Genomic DNA, 18453 nt, shown 5'->3' on the forward strand with positions numbered 1-18453 from the left:
AAGGCAACAGCACCTCATGGAGTTAACCCAAAAACCAGGCGAAGCCTTTACACCTTATGAATTCAAAAATGAGGTTCCTTTCACTGTGAAGCCAGTTGGAGGTTTGCAGCTGCCTTTTGATCTTACATTGCCTCTGCCTCCATACCCGAAAACTACTGAAGTTATACCTACCAACCCCATTGGTTGTTTGAAGCTGTGGAATCTTGTGGTTTTATTTGCTTAACAAATAACTGGGATTCTCAACCTTTGTCTACTTTGAAATAAAAATGTTAATGCCCCTTACTGGATTGTAACCAAACTTGTGGGTCTGGTTGGGGATTATAACAACATTACCATTGGGCCAACCGTTTGTATAAGCAGTAATCATGTAAAATGCATAAAATGATTAAATCATACACATGAGTACACTGGACTGCACAAATGTATTTAATGAATGCACAAGTCTTGTTAAACAGTGCTCCACTGGGCTTTATTTTAATGTATTTGATATTGAAGTTAAAGTCTTGCTGAACCTGAGCCAAAACAATGCAGGCTAGGGTTTCTCAACACTTTACAGCTGGAGGGGACACAGGGGAACTTCTACCACATTGCTCTTTAATTTTTTTAAAATAGGTTTATGCCTATAGACACTGCAATCCTGATTCTGGATTTTCAGGTTGCCTTATTAACACTAAAATCCAATCTGAAGCATTAGGTGCTCCATTTGATTAAGACTAAATTGAACTTTGTTGGATATTTGTTCAACATTGGTCTGACTGCCTGTTGTAATGAATATTTATTAGATAAGCTGTCTGCTCAAAGCAGTCCTGTGCCAAGAGTCAGCCAAATGGGGGGCGGGGGGAGGGTGCATGTGGAATACATCTGGTCAGCCGTTCAAATGGGGCAGGATGTGCACACTTAAAGGTCATCCGCAGCCTCCTTCCATCTCCGTAGGTTGTTGATGTAAATCCGTTGGGGGTGGGAAGCCTTCCTTTGATTCACTTTTTTTGTTGGCTGAAGGGACAAATCCATGAGAGACAGGTCCTACCACAAGTGGCTCTGAAATGGTTATCAGGCGTCACTGCCGGTTCTTTTTTTTTCAATGTTGCCAAGCCACTATAACCACTGATCGTCTCACATCGTAACTTCCTCTGTGGTCAGCTAGTGTCTCCCAGGAGCAAGAATCGATGTTTCAGGCTTTCATTCCACACTTGCAAGCATCCTTGAAGTGGAGCTTTTGGTGCAGGTTCGCCAACCTCCCCAGATTTTACAGTATCATCCGGTAATTGAAGCAATTGTCCCGTGTCCCAGGTTTATGTTGCTGAGACGCTGTATTCCAAGTAATTCAGGTCTTTAAATTTTGCACATGCGCATTGCGCATCTACATGGTTGCGCTCCCGGCTGCCGGATCTGAGGTTCACCAGCAGCAGCCCTCCACCCCCACAAGTTCGTCAGCGCTCCCTCCCTGCCTGCTTGTACCATACCCCATGCCAAAGTGTCCCTTCATTTTTTTTCCCATCTGGAAAAAGTGCCCAGGCCAGCTAAGTGACCTCTGCTTGCCGATGCTGCCAGACCTGCTGAGTTTTTCCAGGTAATTCTGTTTTTGTTTGGATTTCCAGCATCCGCAGTTTTTTTGTTTTTATATCTGCTTGACCCGTGCCTGGCAGATTTGCCTTTGAGAGAGCTGTTGCACTTAATGTTGTGGAATGTGCTAAACTAGGAACCTTATAAGGAAGAGCTGTGGGCCTTCTTACTTAAAAACTAGTTTCTTTACAGTACTGACAGTATGTGCCTGTGTTACAGGGAAGGCACATGTCCCATCAGAGTTACCTGTCCACTGCCTACAGCACCCAGTACATGACTGCCTAATGTCAGGGCTACATCAGCATGTACCTCGTAGATTGGCATATCCATTCTGTTAACCATTTATACTATGCCTCCCCCCAAGTATGCTTCCTAACAACAATATAAAACTATATATTTGACTATTTACATGAGGTTTGTTTTTGAGCTATTTACATCACTAACCCCCTCCCCCCACCCAAACGCCCATATAGACAGAGTCTCGGGGGAGCCTTCACTTTTCTTCCCAAGTGTGACTGCACCATGGAGTCAGAGGTCTGGGAGTGGGGTTTGGCGAATCTTGAGGGTCTGTGGTCCACACCTAGTCGTAGTCAAAACCCTGCGGCCTGGTGGGTGTGAGCCTGATGAGAGCTCATCAGTTTCTTCGGATAACACCAAATAGCGGCCAGACCAAATATGTACATGGGTGCTGAGTGCCAGTGAGAAAGAGGCATTTGGCTTTTTGGTCCTGGATCCACACTCGCTGGCCTGGCATCAAAACTCTCACTCCGCGACTGGCATCGGCTCGCAGGTGAAAGGGGGAGCCTGCTTTCATTTAAAATGGCAGCATACGAGGAGTTCAGCTGGAGAGGATCCATTGGCTAGAGGTGTGGCCCAATATGACAGCACCAAGACCAGTGGAGGAAGTGTCCTGCTTAACATCTGCACACACGACAGTTGAAATATTTTGGAAACAGCAGAAGTTGAAAGTGCAAAGCAGGAGTAAATAAAGTTGTCAGTGAATGGAGGCTGAGCTTGGTATAAAATGAGGTGGAAACAGCACAGAGGGGGCAACAGCATGGCTCCTTCCCAAGATTAATGTTCCTAGATTTGGGATGGTTCCTTTCCGGCAATAGTGCTCCTTGATTTGGGATGCTTCCATCCTGGCATTAGTGGTCCTAGATCTTGGAATGCTTCCTTTCTGACTGTTTCTTTCCGGGGATGGCATTCCTGGATTTGGGATGCTTCCTTGCTGCTGATAGTGCTGCTAGTTTTGACATGATTCCTCCCCATTAACAGCATTTCTACAGAAGAAAGATAATGCAGTTAGAAACCCACGGCTGGAAATTCCGCACAAGTTGCCTGCCCCCCCTCCCCAGCCCTGTGAATTCAGTGAGAGACCAGTGGAATCCCCTTGAGAAATTCGATGCTGCCCACTCGACCCCCCACCTCCCACCACCCACCCTCCCCACTCCCTCACAACCACCATCCCATTGAATTGGGAGGCTCAGCTTAAATTCTTAAATACACAAAGATATAGAGTAACTGATCAGTAAAAATGAGTACCTCGGATTTACCCCGTCTCCTTCAGATGCTGTTGCTTGCAGTGGCATTGCCTCCTTCAAATATCAATAAAAAAAACTTTATCAGTCAAATCTTCAAACAACTATCTTCATCTCTCGGACTAATTCAATGATGGGAAGGGCTGGGGTTCACAAAGCGCCTCCTTCCTATCAGAACTTTCCAAAAGAGATAAAAGGAGGTGGGGTGAGAAAGAGAGGGTGTGGGAGAGACCCAGGGGTACTGAGCCCTAGCCAGAATCCCAATTCCCATCCCCACCCTACATTGCTTCCTGGTTAAGCAACATCTTCATTTCAAACTTCTCACCTTTGTTTTAAAATCCCTCCATACCCTTGGCCCTCCCAATCTCTAATCTCCGCCATTGGCAGCCGTGCCTTCAGTTGCCTAGGCGCCAAGCTCTGTGATTCCCTCCCTACACCTCTCTGCCTCTCTATCTAGCATTCCTTCTTCAAACCTGCCTCTCTGACCAAGGTTTTGCCACCTGACCTAATACTCCATTTTGTGGCTCGGTGTCATATCTTCTTTGATTTTTTTTAATTTTTTCATGGGATGTGGGCATCACTGGCAAGGCCAACATTTGTTGTCCAACTCCAAATGCCTGTGAACTTGGTAGGCCATTTCAGAGGTCTGTAAAGAGTCAAGCTGTGGGTCTGGGGTCACATGTAGGCCTTGACTATGTAAGGACGACAGATTTCCTTCCCTAAAGGACATTAGTGAACCAGATGGGTTTATGACAATCTGCAATAGTTTCATGGTCATCATTACTGACACTAAGTTCAGGTACAGACTTTTTTCTTTATTAATTAATTGGATTTAATTTGCAACACAAGTGCCAGGCAATGACCATGTCTAACAAGAGAGAATCTAGCCATCACCCTTTGATATTCAATGGCATTCAATGAATCCCCCACTATCAACATCCTGGGGAATTAACCAGAAACTGAACTGGACCAGCCATATAAAAACTGTGGCTAAAAGAGCAGGTTGGAGGTGTGAAGGGTGCGGTTGTAACCATAGTGGAAAGGTATGGTCGCTAATGTTCCGCTGCAGCTACACTTAGTTAACACTCTACAATGAACAGCTCATTAGCAAGAACTTATATTTATGCTGCACCTTTACCATAATGAAACCTCCCAAGGCACTTCAGAAGAGCATTATAAATCAAAATTAGATATGGAGGCACATACGGTGATAGTAGGGCAGAAGGCCGAAAGCCTGGTCAAAAAGATAGGTTTTAAAGAGCGGCTTGAGGGAGGAGAGAGAAGTAGAGTGACAGAGAGGTAAAGGGAGGGAATTCCAGAGTCTTGGGCCTAGGCAGCTGAAGGTACGACCACCAATTGCGGTCCAATTAAAATCAGGGATGCACAAGGGGCCAGAATTAGGGAAGCACAGGTATCTTAGAGGGTTGTGGGGGTGGAGAAGATTACAGAGGCAGGGCAGGGCAAGACCATGGAGGGATTCGACCACAAGCATGAGAACTTTAAAATTGGCATGTTCCTTAACTGGGAGCCAATCTGTGTCAGTGAGCAAACGGGAAGTGGGTGAACGGGACTTGGTGAGAGTCAGGATACAGGGAGCAGACTTTGGGGCGCCCTCAAGTCTTTTTTATCCCAATACTTACAGATGTCTCAGAGTGGCCTTGAGCTTCTTCACATGGATTCGCAGGTGTGGCTTCTTGATTTTGCCTCTGTTTTCTGTCTGTTGATGTGAGCACAAAATAAGTTTCTTCAATCTACACACGAGCTGAACAACATTTTGACCACTGAATGATTCGAGTGACTTCTTCATAAGTAGGTGGATAGATTTTTCAGTTCCTGCTCCTGCTGAATTGCTTGCGATTACAGGAATTTCGACCAGGAGGAATGCGAGCCCACCCCACCCAATTTTCCTTCTGTCCAAAAGGTCATCGAGCTGAAACATTGGCTGTATTTTGCCAGTAATGGCGAAGTCCTGCCACAGGGGCTGAAAGTGGGAGATGGCCCCTCCAGATGGCAGCCAGATCCAAGTCGGCATGGTGCCAGCAGCGGTCCATGAAGTGGCTGCCTGGGTTGCCATCCACTTAAGGTTATCAGCCCACCCCAAGAGCTGCTAGACCAATCAGAAGGCTGGCAGCTCAGCCACCTCAGCAGTGCCACCGCTGGCAGTGGCTCAGCGTGCCGGCCCGGCAAGCGTCCAAGTCGGCAAGTTATGGTGGCATGGTGAGGGGAAGACTTGGGGGCTCCCCCTCCACCCCCCTCCACTGAAACCTCCCCCTGCCATTTTGCCAGCCCTCCCACCTCCCAGCCCATCCCCAAAGCATCCAGAAGACTCAGCCCATTGACTCTGTTTCTCTCTCCACAGATGCTGCCAGACCTGCTGAGTACTTCCAGCAGTTTCTGTTTTTATCTCAGGTTTCCAGCATCTGCTGTATTTTGCTTTCGATTTCCCTTGTGTTTGCTGCACCCTGAAGATCCGAGGGGCAGGAAGTGGAAAATCTGCTCCAACTGCTGTTTTCTAAGGCACTTTGGCCTTAAAATCGCACTGTGCAAGATTTACGTATCTAAGAGTTACGAGCCTGGTCCATTATTTTAACCGGCCTATTTAGCAGTGGCAGGATTTCCTAGTTACACTCAGTATAATTTCACAACTTTTGAGAGATTATTATAAGATAAATAAAAGATAACGCCTTGAGATGAATGTAATCTACGTTAATGTAGTCCAGTGTTCCAAGGCTCTTCAGACCAGTGTTACCCCGCAAAATTATGGCCAAGCCAAATTAGGGTGGATGGCGCAAAGCTCAGTCAAGGAGGTAAGTTTAAAGAACGTCTTAAAGGAGGAACAGAAGGCAGAGAGGTGGAGAGCTTCAGGGAGGGTGTTTCAGGGAGCAGGGCTAAGTAGCGAAAGGCACAGCCAGTAATTTCTTTCCATCTCATGGCTGACCAGGAACCTCTCCTGCTCTTACCGCCTGCCACTGGCATATGTTGGAACGGTTTGCAGGTTGATACCCAACCTGCTTGGCACCTTCCTTGACCAGCAAGGTGGGAATTGAACTCAGGGCTTCTGGCTTAGAGGCAGGGATGCTATCCACCCCACCACAAGTCCTGAAGCCTAACAATGGTGAAGCGATTAAAATCACGGATGCTCAAGGGGCCAGAATTAAAGGAGGGCAGGTATCTTGGAGGGTTGTGGGGCTTGAGGGGATTAGACAGATATAGAGGGGCGAGGCCATGGAAGGTATTTCAAAATAAAAGTTAAGAATTTTAAAATCATGGTGCTACTTAACTGGGTGCCAGTGTAGGTCAGCGAGCACAGGGGTAATGGGTGAATGGGATTTGGTATAAATAAGGACATGCGCAGCAGATTTTTGAATGACCTCGAGCTTATAGAGGGTAGAGTGTGGGAGACCAGCCAGGAGGGCATTGGGATAGACAGGTCAAGAGGCAGATAATGCTACAGAGAGGGAAATAGGTGGTCTTAGTGACAGATATGAGATTGAAAGTTCATCTTGAAGTCAGCTGTGACACCAACCATAGAATCATAGGTCCATAACTTCCGATCTCCGGAGCAGTGTAACTGGGGAGGTACCCCAAAGATGTGCTAGTGCACCCCCCCACCCCCCACCGACCCCCTGCACCACTGAGGTTCCCAGGTAGGGATTGATGGCAATTACCCGAGAAGTCCCCCCATCCTGATGCATGATTGCCCTGCACAGGGAACTATCCAATAATGTGATTTAATTCACAAATTTCGGATGGTTCCGTCTGTGTTAAATCAATAGTTACCCAGAAAAGATTAGAAGAATTAAAACCACTTCTAGCTTTTGGTTAAATATAGCACTGACCCACACCGAATCCCCACATAACTCCTCCCACCAACAACCCCGCCATTTCCCACAGGCCACAGGACTCCCCCCACAATCCCCAATGTTCCCACCCTCTTGACCCCCCTCGACACTACGACTCCCCCACTCTCTCTCCTTCCTCCCCCCAGGTATAGCCTTACACCCTGAGCACCCACAGGATGCTGCGACCCCTACAGGACACCCTGACTACACCCCCCACCCCTCCGACTACTTCTCCAACCACCCATGTAACCCCCTGACCGCCCTGACTGCACCCCCACTGCCCCCTCCTGACTGTCTTCCTCACACCTCGACCACCCCCACTGACAATGCAACCGCACCCCCACCCCAACTGTCTAGCCCCCCCCCACCCTGACCAGCCAACCCCACCCACACCGCTGACCACTCGATCACTCCGACCCATCCTACGCCACCCCTCCAATCCTGCCCATTTACCTTATAAACTTAACTTCTCCCTGGCTGCTCAGTGGCTGTCTCCAAGAGCCATTTACCCAGTGCCACTCTCCTGCCTTTTCCATTAGCCTTGCAAATATTTGCTCTTCAGATAATGGTCTAATTCTCTACTAAAAGCCACAATGGAACCTGCTTTCACCACATTCTCAGGCAGTGCACTCCAGGTCCTAATCATTCGCTGCATTAGAAAAAAAGTTTTTGTCCTCATGTCACCATTGCTTCTTTCGCAAATCACCTTAAAATCAGTGTCCTCTGGTTCTTAATCATCCCACCAATGGGAACAGTATTGCCGTATCCACTCTGCCCAGACCCCTCGTGATTTTGAACACCCCTACCAAATCTCGTCTCAGCCTTTCCCCTCCAGGGAGAACAGCCGCAACTTATCCAACCTGTCCACCCCATAACTGATACACGTCATCACTGAAACTAGTCTTGTGAATCGTTTCTGCACTCTCTCCAACGCCTTCACATCACACCTAAAGTGCTTTGCCCAGAACTGGATGCAATCCTCCAGTTGAGACTGAACCAGTGTTTTATACAGGCTTATCATAACTTCTTTGCTTTTGTACTCTATGCCCCTATTCATAAAGCCTAGGATGCTGTATGCTTGATTACTTGCTCTCTCAATCTGCCCTGCAACCTTCAATGGCTTGTGCACACATACCCCTAAGTCCCCCTTCTCCTGCACCCCTTCTAGAATTGTACCCTTTATTCTATATTGTCTCTCCCCATTATCCCTACCAAGAATTGGCTTCTTGTGTTGAAACCATTCTATGATGCTATAAAATGAATCACTTCACATGTCTCTGCATTAAATTACTTCTGTCACTTGTAACCCCATTCCATCAATCTGCCTATGTCCTTTTGAAGGTTGACACCAACCTCCTCACAGGTCACAATACTCCCAACTTTTGTGTTGTCTGCAAATTTTGAAATCGGGCCCTCTACACCTAAGTCCAGGGTCAGGATTTTCCAGTCCCACCCATGGCGGGACTCGTCATGCTGGAGTGGAAAATTTGGAGAGCCAACCAAAAGTCCATTTACTTTTGGTGGCACCGGAAAATCCCAGCCGTGTGCAGGGCCAAAAAAATCCTGGTTTAGGTCATTAGCATATCTTCAGATGGTTCTAACACTGGCCCCTGGGGAACCCCACAATTAACCATCCTCTATTCCGAAAAACATCCGTTTGCCGCTACTTTCCAGCTGGGACTTCCCGGCTCTGGTGTGGCGGGTTCCCCTGCTGCGGCTGCAGTGTGCCATTCGAATCTCCGTCGACTCCACCGGGACTAGAAGATCCTGCCAGTGGGAAGGGCTGGAAAATCCTACCCTCCATTTCCTGCCACTCAAGTCAACTCCATATCCACATTGCTACCGTCCCCTTTATTCCATGAGCTCTAACTTTGCTCAGAAATCCATTGAGCAGCACTTATCAAATCCTTTCGAAAGCCTGTGTACACCACATCAACAATATTACCCTCATCAACTCTCTCCATTACCTCATCAAAAAAACTCGAGCAAGTTGGTGAAACACGACTTGCCCTGAACAAATCTGCGCTGGCTTTCCTTAATTAAGCCACATTTAATTTTGTCACAAGTTACAGTCCGGAATTTTCCAACCCCTCCTGCTGGCAAGATCTTGCGGGCCTGCCGCAGTCAATGAATGTTTGAATAGCTCGCCACGTCTGGGGAAGGAAAATTCAAGCTGTAGTTTCTGAAAGCTTCCCGGGGTTTCACCACCGGGGTTAGACTGACATGCCTGTAGTTGCTGAGCTCATCCTTACACCCTGTTTTAAAGAAGACATTTGCCATCCTCCAGGACCACACCTGTGCAGGATTGAGAAATTATGGCCAGTGCCCCTGCAATTTCCTCAGAGACATTCCCCAGTCCTGGTAACTTGCGAGCTCTCAGTACAGCCGCACGATCTTTTTTTCCCCCCACCCCCATGGGGTGTGGGCTTTGTAGGCCAGCGTTTATTGCCCATCCCTAATTGGCCTTGTTCAGGGAGCATTTTAAGAGTCAACTGCATTTCTGTGCGTCTGGAGACACATGTAGGCCAGACCAGGTAAGGACAGCAGATTTCCTTCCCTAAAGGACTTTAGTGAACCAGATGGGTTTTTACAACAATCGACAATGGTTTAATGGTCATCGTCAGGCTTTTAATTCCAGACTTTTTGGTGAATTCAAATTTCATGTCGTGGGATTCGAACTCAGGTACCCAAAGCATTGCCCTGGGTCCCTGGAACACCAATCCAGTGACAATACCACTAAGCCATCACCACCTGTGATACCTCCTTTTATCAGTTTTTAACCCCATCAAGTGTCTCGTCTACCTCCTTTTTCACAATGACTTTGACAGCATCTTCGTCCTTGGTAAAGAAAGGTGCAAAATATTCATTTAATTACCCTGTCTCCATGGGCAGAATATTACGCTCAGTGTGCAGGCATGTGCCCGACACGTCCAAGCGTAAAAATGATGCAAGGTGATGTCGGACATGCATCCCGCCGCCATTGCACAGTCTCACAATATTTCGTAGGGCGGGAGCGCGCTGGAGTTGGCTGCGTTTCTGCCAATAATTAAATTAGATTGTTAATGGCCATTAACAATCTAATTAAATTCAAATTTACACTGCCCGAGCAGCCTAACGGTTGGTGGGCAGGAGAAAAGGCCAAGCGGCCTTTCACATTTTTTAGGAAACTTCATCCACGAGTGGGATCTAAAGCAAATAAACGTTAAATAAAACTTTATTTTTGAATTAAAAACATGTCCCAGCTCACATAACAGAGTAATAGAAATTATTATTTTTTTTTTACGCAGCATTTCAGTCTCCCTGAGGCACGGAGCTGCCTCAGGGAGATTGAAGTGCTCTTTCTCGCACATGTGTGAACTGCACGCTAGGCCCAGCTCTCCCTCCTCCCCTCCCCCATCCTGCCCGCACAGGCAGTGCTCAGCGCCGCCGCTCGCAATCCACGCAGGGCGGGCCTTGATTGGCCTGCCCGCGTGAAATCGAGGTGCGGGGCCAATCGCGGGCGGCTGTCGGCTTCCCGATCGGCCCTGCCGAGCACACCTGCCCAGGGCAAAATCCTGCTCCTTGTGTAAATCCACTTTTGGGTCCCTAATCAGCTTCATTCCTCCTTTTATCATCCTGTTACTGTGTCTTTTGTTTTCGCCTACGGAAGACTTCAGATTCCATTTTTATGTGAAGAGATTACGAAGAGTTTGGTTCAGCCTTAGATCGTTGCCAGGGAGAGGGCTGAAGTCAATAGCTAGGGAATGGAGTTCGTAGCGGTGACAAAAGACACAGATTTAAGGTTTGAGCAAGGGGTGAAAGGGTCTTGTGAGGAAGAACAACTTTTTTCAAACAAAAGTGCAGTGACTGGAAATGACATTTGGAACTCACTGTCTTCGAAGGGTGCCAGAGAATTCAGATAAGGAAACTGCAGACAGAACAGAAAGTAACTAAAGAGGATTTGGGTGACGAAAGAAGATTCAAAAAACTTGCTAGCTGGTAGTTTTACAGGAAACTGACTTCAGTAGAAATTCAGCCACGGCAGAATATTGCAACAATGCATGGGGTCAATGTTGTGCTGAATCATTGAAAGTTTTAGGTGAAAGTCAGCATAAAGCACGGTTCCCCTGTGACAATTCGAAACATCGGCCAACCACGGTCCCTCTGCATCAGTTTTGTGGTCAGAAAGTGGTGGTCTAACACAGGAATTTTCCCAGATACCCCCTCCTGTGCTAGGTGCTGCGTCAGAAAATCCCAACTGATATGTGTTGGTGAAATATTACCACATATTGCTTCACCCCATCCCTCCCACCTTCATGACTTAAGTCAGGTTATTGTGTGTTAGTTTCCCTTTAATCGTGCTGCACTATGCAAGTAAACTAGGGAAAATTACAGAGATAAAAACAAAAAACTGCAGATGTTGGAAATCCAAAACAAAAACAAAATTACCTGGAAAACCTCAGCAGGTCTGGCAGCATCGGCGGAGAAGAAAAGAGTTGACGTTTTGAGTACTCACGACCCTTTAACAGAACAGACCCTTCTGTTGAAGGGTCATGAAGACTCGAAACATCAACTCTTTTCTTCTCCGCCGATGCTGCCAGACCTGCTGAGCTTTTCCAGGTAATTCTGTTTTTGTAAGGGAAAATTACAGATGAGCAAGGCCAGTCGGCCCATCTCGCTTGATCCATCCAGAATGACCTGAAAACCCACCAGCCAGTCCATTAATGGTTCCACTAAGCCATGGCTTAATTGCAGATGCTCAATGAAAAGAAGTTCAGAGAAATGTGCCTTAGCACATCAGTGAAAGAAGGTCTGAGTTTCATACTAGCTGCCACAGGCTGTGGTAGAACCACAAATAAGAGAACATTATAGCATGAGAAGTACTTTGCAGAGGCCAGCGCAGATGTGTAAATCAAATGCCAGCCTGTTAGCGACTGCACAGCTTAGTCCTGGTCTAAAAGGTTTCCTAGAGAAATGGCAAAAAGCAGTGAGGAGAATTCTCACTCTCAGGATTAAGCATTGAACCATAGAGAGTTATATAAACATAGCCCACCCAATGTGAAAATGACTAGGTATTGGCGAGTTGCCAATTACACCCCTGCCTTATTTTACTTCACACTGACTCTCATGGTTGGCACCGATTAGGTTCCCACCAGGTGGGTTACTGTCAAATAACCCTCACCGCCCCCCTACCCCACTCCACCTGCAACTTCCCCATGTCGGGAGACAACTGCATCTCGTCCTATATTGCGACAGACCTCATTACACCAACACCCCCGCACCCACCACCACCCCCCCCGCCAGCCCTCACTCCACCCCACCGATCATTGTCACACAACTAACAGCAAACTTATCAATAATGGAAATGCAAACAACAACTTTAATTTCGTGTAACAAAGCATCCTCAGGTGCTGCACAGGAGCATTATCAAACCAAATTTGACACTTGTGTCGTGTAAGGCGATATTAGGTCAGGTGACCAAAAGCTCGGTCAAGGAGGTAGGCTTTAAGAAGAGGCTAAGAGGAAAGTGAGGTAGAGAAGTGGAGAGGTGTAGAGGGAATTCCAGAGCTTGGGGCCTAAGCAGCTCAAGGCACAAACCACCAATGGAAGAACATTTAAAGTCAAGGATGCACAAGAGGCCATGACTGGAGGAGCCAAGGTACTTTGGAGGGTTGTGGGGTTGAAGAAGATTACAGAGATAGGGAGGGGAGAGGCCATGGAGGGATTTGGAAACAAGAACGAGAATTTTAAAATCAAAGCACAGTCAGACTGAGAGCCAATGTAGTTCAGCCAGCACAGGATTGATTGGGGAATGGGACATGGAGCAAAGCTTCGGATGAGCTTAAGTTTTTGGAGGCTGTTGGATAAGGGAAGCCAGTCTGAAGTTTCAAGCCTAAGGGTTCAAAAAAGGCAAAAAAGAGCAGAACAGCTGAGGCAAGGGTGAAGTTGGTCTTCCTGATGGAGTGGATATGAGGTCAGAAGCTCATCTCGGGGCCAGGCCTGACATCGAGATTGTGACCATGTCTGGTTCAGCCTCAGCAAACTCTCAGGGGGAGGGGCAAACTCGGTAGCTAAGGGACGGAGTTTGTAGTGAGGATCGAAGACAATGGCCGGAATTTGCTGTGCCCGCAGGCGGTGAGTGTGTTTAGCAGCGTGAGCGGGCAATATAACAAGAAGGCCAAAAATCAGTTTCACGACGTCGCAAAAACCAGTTTGCGATCGTCCGCTTTGCTCGTCAATGGTGGGCCGCATTTCCCGCCAGCAGAGGTCAGGAACCTCCCTGTAACACATTTGCATATCATTCTAAGCCAAGCCTGCCGGAATCAAACTCCCCCCATGCGCCCCCCCGCCTCCCGCTGGATCATCCTAACTCACCGACGTGTCTCACAGCAGCGTATGTAAGGCGAGAGGCACTTCAAGGGGAACTCAGAGCTGAGTGCACAGTGATGTTGTGCAGTGCTCACGAGGGCCGCCTGCACTTCCAGTCGAGGGCACAGGCCGGTCACCTTTTCCCAGCCAGCTGACAGTACGGTGCCGGGGCAAGGACTGCCCTGCGGTTGAGGTGACTTGGTGGCGGTGGGGAAGGGCTGCACTGTGGTCGAAGGTAGTGCTCAAGCACATGTGGGTTGGGGTGGGGAGGGAAGTGGCCACGCTCTAGGGGAGACCGGTATAAAGCGACCATTCCTCTGCACCTGAGACAGTTCAGGCGCAGCCACATTGACATGATTAGAGTTGGGCCTCTGCAGGTCACCAAGTACCAGTGTCGCCGAAGACTGCGCACAGGAAACTGGTCGGTCACATCTGCTAGCTGCTGCAGGATTTTTATGCAAATGGCTCCTTTCACGGCTCCACAGGCGGCCTCTGTGGGATATCGCAAGCCTCCACCCACAAATGCTTCCATGAGGTCAGGGACACTCTCTTCATGAAGGCACATAGCTTTATGCATTGGGCCTGGGGCCAGGTAAGCCAGGATGCAAGAGCGATGGAACTTGCTTAGATCTCAGGTTTCCCACAGGTGTAGGATGCCATCGACTGCACTCGCATGGCGCTACCGCACTTAGTGCAAATCTGGGGTTGTTCTGCCCTGTGGCTTTATCTTCTCGATATTCGGTTTGAAGAAATTTCTGCCCAACTAATGCTGGATGATAAATAAGGATGATAAATAATTTAGTAACAGTGGAGGAGATGTGAAAGAAATGGTAGTGAGTTAGAGCTGGGTGTCATCAGTGTTCGTGTGTTTTTGGCTGATGTCGGCGAGGGGTAGCATATAGATGAGGGGGCCAAAGATAGATCATTGGGGGGACACAAGAAGTAACAGTGCAGGAACAGGACGAGAAAGAATTACAGGTGACTGTCTGACTATAGTTAGTTAGAGGAGTGGAGCCAGGTGGGAACAGTACCACTCTGCTGGACGATGGTGGAGAAAGCGTTGGAAACATAGAAACAAAAAAACTAGGAGCAGGAGTAGGCCATTCGGCCCTTCGGCCTGCCATTTATTATGATCATGGCTGATCATCCAACTCAACAGCCTGCTCCCGCTTTCTCCCCATATCCTTTGATCCCTTTCGCCGCAAGAGCTATAGTGTAAAGAGGATGGTGTGGTCAAAGGCGACAGGAGGATAGTTTACCTCTGTCACAGCGACACTGGATGCCAGTTGTGACACAAAGTCAAAAGCAAAATACAGCAAAGGATGGGAATTGGAAATAAAAAAAACAGTAAACGCTCAGCAGGTCAGGCAGCATCCGTGGAGAGAGAAACAGAGTTAATGTTTCAGGTTGCTGACCCTTCATTGGAACTGGAAAAAGTTAGAGATGACAGTTCCTAGCAATTTTTCAGGCATGGAAAAGTGTGTTGGGTTGGGGGGGCGGTGTAGGGGAGGATCGTGTTGGGGTGGAAGATAGGGGAGATTAAATTTCAAAATGGATAAATGTGCAAGGCAAAAGGGTGTGATAATACAAACAAGTAATAAAAGAAAAGATGGGTCGACAGGAGGTGTAAATTTGGACAAGCTGGGTGAGTGGGCAAATTCATGGCAGATGCAGTATAATGTGGATAAATGTGAGGTTATCCATTTTGGTAGCAAAAACAGGAAGGCAGATTATTATCTGAATGGCTATAAGTTGAGAGAGGGAAATGTGCAACGAGACCTGAGTGTCCTCATACACCAGTTGCTGAAGCTAAGCATGCAGGTGCAGCAGGCGGTAAAAAAGGCAAATGGTATGTTGGCCTTCATAGCCAGAAGATTCGAGTACAGGAACAGGGATGTCTTGCTGCAATTGTACAGGGCTTTGGTGAGACCACACCTGGAATATTGTGTGCAGTTTTCGTCTTCTTACCTGAGGAAGGATGTACTTGCTATAAAGGGAGCACAGTGAAGGTTTACCCGACTGATTCCTGGGATGGCTGGACTGACATATGAGGAGAGATTGAGTCGATCAGGATTATATTCGCTGGCATTCAGAAGAATGAGGGGGGATCTCATAGAAACCTATAAAATTCTAACAGGATTAGACAGGGTAGATGCAGGAAGGATGTTTCCGATGGTGGAGGAGTCCAGAACCAGGGATTCCAGTCTGAGGATATGGGGGAGACCATTTAGGACTGAGATGAGGAGAAATTTCTTCACCCAGAGGGTGGTGAGCCTGTGTAATTCATTATCACAGAAAGTAGTCGAGACCAAAACATTGTATGTTTTCAAGAAGGAGTTAAATATAGTTTCTGGGCTAAAAGGGATCAAAGGGTATGGGGAGAAAGCGGGAGCAGGCTGTTGAGTTGGATGATCAGCCAGGATCATAATGAATGGCGGAGCAGGCTCGAAGGGCTAAATGGTCTACTCCTGCTCCTAGTTTCTATGTAAATGGAACAGCAGAACCATCACCGATTTTTACCATCCAAAAGAAACAAAAAATACAAAATAAAGTGGGGCAGAGGTTATGATCCAAAGCTGCTGAAATCAGTTTCGAGTCCAGGAGGCTGTAACATGCTTAGCTGTAAGCTGAGGTGCTGTTCCTTGGGCTCCATTAGAAATGTGCAGGAGGCCGAGGACAGAGAGGGCAGAATGGAAGTGCAGGGAAATATCGAAATGGAAATCAGCAGAAATTGCACCTGCTTTGTCTCCAATACACTTAGCTCCAATTTAAAATTCTCACCTTTCTGTTCAAATCCCTCCACAGCCTCACCCCTCTCCATCTCTAGCCTCCTGTAGCCCTACAGCTCTCCAAAATATTGGGATTCTTCCAGCTCTGGCCCGTTGTGCATCAGTCACTTCCTTCGTCACCGCAGCACTGCCTTCAGCTGTTGTGGCCACAAGCTCTGGGATTCCTTTCTTGAAGCTCTGTGCCATTCCACCACTCTCTGCCCCTTCAAGATGCTCCTTAAAGCCTAGGATGTTGCCCAAGCTTTTGGGCACCTGCCCGAACACCTCGTTCTCTGGATCAATGTCCATTGTTGTCAGCCTGCACTCCCTGTGAAGTGCCTTGGGATACTTTGCTGCACAAAAGTGTTACACAAATGCAAGATATTGTTATAGTTTTCAGACAATCTGTAGGATCATTACTTACATTTTTGGACATAAATGACAAAGACTGATAAAGAAACAACGATTGGTATTCCCACAGCAAACGAGATGCTTAAATGTAGACCAGGTGATGCTTCACATCCTTTATCTGCCAATAGATAACAGCATGTAAATTGCAGCTCTTAATCAGCACATTAGTTGCAAGTTCAAAGTAATTGAAAAAGATCCAAAACAATTCTATATTATTTTATGAAAAATTCTGAGTAAATGCATACTTTTTAAAAATTCATTCAAAGGATACGGGTTTCTCTGGCTAGGCCAGCATTTATTGCCCATTCCTAATTGCCCTTGAGAAGGTGGTGGCGAGCTGCCTTCTTGAACAGCTGCAGTCCAGGTGGTGCAGGTACACCCACAGTGCTGTTAGGAAGGGAGTTCCAGGATTTTGACCCAGTGACAGTGAAGGAACGGCAATATATTTCCAAGTCAGGATGGTGACTAGCTTGGAGGGAAACTTCCAGGTGGTGGTGTTCCTGCCTATTTGTTACCCTTGTCCTTCTGGATGGCAGTGGTCATGGGTTTGGAAGGTGCTGTCTAAGGAGCCTTAGTGTGTTTCTGCAGTGCGCCTTGTAGGTGGTACACTCTGCTGCTACTGTTCATAGGTGGCAGAGGGAGTGAATGTTTGTGGATTGGGGGCCAGTTAAGTGGGCTGATTTGTCCTGTTGAAGCTTCTTCAGTATTGTGGGAGCTGCATTCATCCAGACAAGTGGAGAGCATTTCATCACACTCCTGACTTGTGCCTTGTATTTGGTTGACAGACTTTGGGGCATCAGGAGGTGAGTTAATCATTGCAGGATTCCTAGCCTGTAACCTGCTCTTGTAGCCACAGTATTTATATGGCTAGTCCAATTCAGCTTCTGGTCAACGCTAACCCCCAGGATGTTGATAGTGGGCGATTCAGCGATGGTAATGCCATTGAATGACAAGGGCAATGGTTAGGTTCTCTCTTGTTGGAGAAGGTCATTGCCTGACACTTGTGGCATGAACGTTACTTGCCACTTGTCAGCCCAAGCCTGGATGTTGTCATGGACATGGACCGCTTCAGTATCTGAGGAGTTGCGAATGGTGCCGAACATTGTGCAATCATCAGTGAACATCCCCACTTCTAATCTTATGATGGAAGGAAGGTCATTGATAAAATAACTGAAGATGGTTGGGCCGAGGACACGACCCTGAGGAACTTCTGAAAATATGTCCTGGGGCTGAGATGACTGAACTCCAACAACCGCAACCATCTTCCTTTCTGCTAGACATGACCCCAATCAGCAGAGAGTTTCCCCCCGATTCCCATTGACTCCAGTTTTGCTAGGGCTCCTTGGTGCCACACTCGGTCAAATGCTGCTTTGATGTCAAGGGCAGTCACTCTCATCTCACCTCAGGGGTTTGGCTCTTTTGTCCACGTTTGAACCAAGGCTGCAATGAGGTCAGGAGTTGAGTGGCCCTAGTGGAACGCAAACTGAGCGTCAGTGAGCAAGTTATTGTGAAGCAAGTGCCGCATGATAGTTCTACTGATGACCCCTTCCACCATCTTACTATGATTGAGATGAAGCGGTAATCGGCCGGGTTGGATTTCTCCTGTTTTTTGTGGACAGGACATACCTGGACAATTTTCCACACAGCCGGGTAGATGCCAGTGTTGTAGCTGTTGTGGAACAACTTGGCTAGGGGCGCGGCAAATTCTGGAGCACGGGTCTTCAGTACTATTGCCGGAATATTGTCAGGGCCCATAGCCTTTGTAGCATTAAGTGAATTGGCTGAAGAAAGGCATCTGTGATGCTGGGGACATCTGGAGGAGGCTGAGATGGATCATCCACTTGGCACTTCTGGCTGAAGATTGTAGCAAATGCTTCAGCCTTATCTTTTGCATTGATGTTCTGAGCTCCCATATAATTGAGGATGAGGATATTTGTGGAGCCTCCTCCTCCAATGAGTTGTTTAATTGTTCATCACCAT

General features: G+C 47.5%; 1 protein-coding gene across 3 annotated transcripts in view; it reads right to left on the reverse strand.

Annotated features, from left to right (window-relative positions):
- Nucleotides 1-413: 413 nt before the first annotated feature.
- Nucleotides 414-18453, reverse strand: part of LOC121291395 (SLAM family member 9-like) — a 46839-nt gene continuing 28799 nt past the window's right edge. For all 3 annotated transcript variants that reach the window (XM_041212499.1, XM_041212498.1, XM_041212500.1), the window contains 4 exons: nucleotides 16487-16591; nucleotides 4745-4821; nucleotides 3109-3161; nucleotides 414-2846 (listed from right to left, as the gene is read on the reverse strand). In XM_041212499.1, the coding sequence (XP_041068433.1) occupies nucleotides 2810-2846; nucleotides 3109-3161; nucleotides 4745-4821; nucleotides 16487-16591 (272 nt within the window). In that variant the 3' untranslated portion in view covers nucleotides 414-2809. The remainder of the gene's footprint in view (nucleotides 2847-3108; nucleotides 3162-4744; nucleotides 4822-16486; nucleotides 16592-18453) is intronic.

This window comes from Carcharodon carcharias, chromosome 19 (genome assembly GCF_017639515.1).
Source record: "Carcharodon carcharias isolate sCarCar2 chromosome 19, sCarCar2.pri, whole genome shotgun sequence".
NCBI classification, from domain to species: Eukaryota; Metazoa; Chordata; class Chondrichthyes; order Lamniformes; family Lamnidae; genus Carcharodon; species Carcharodon carcharias.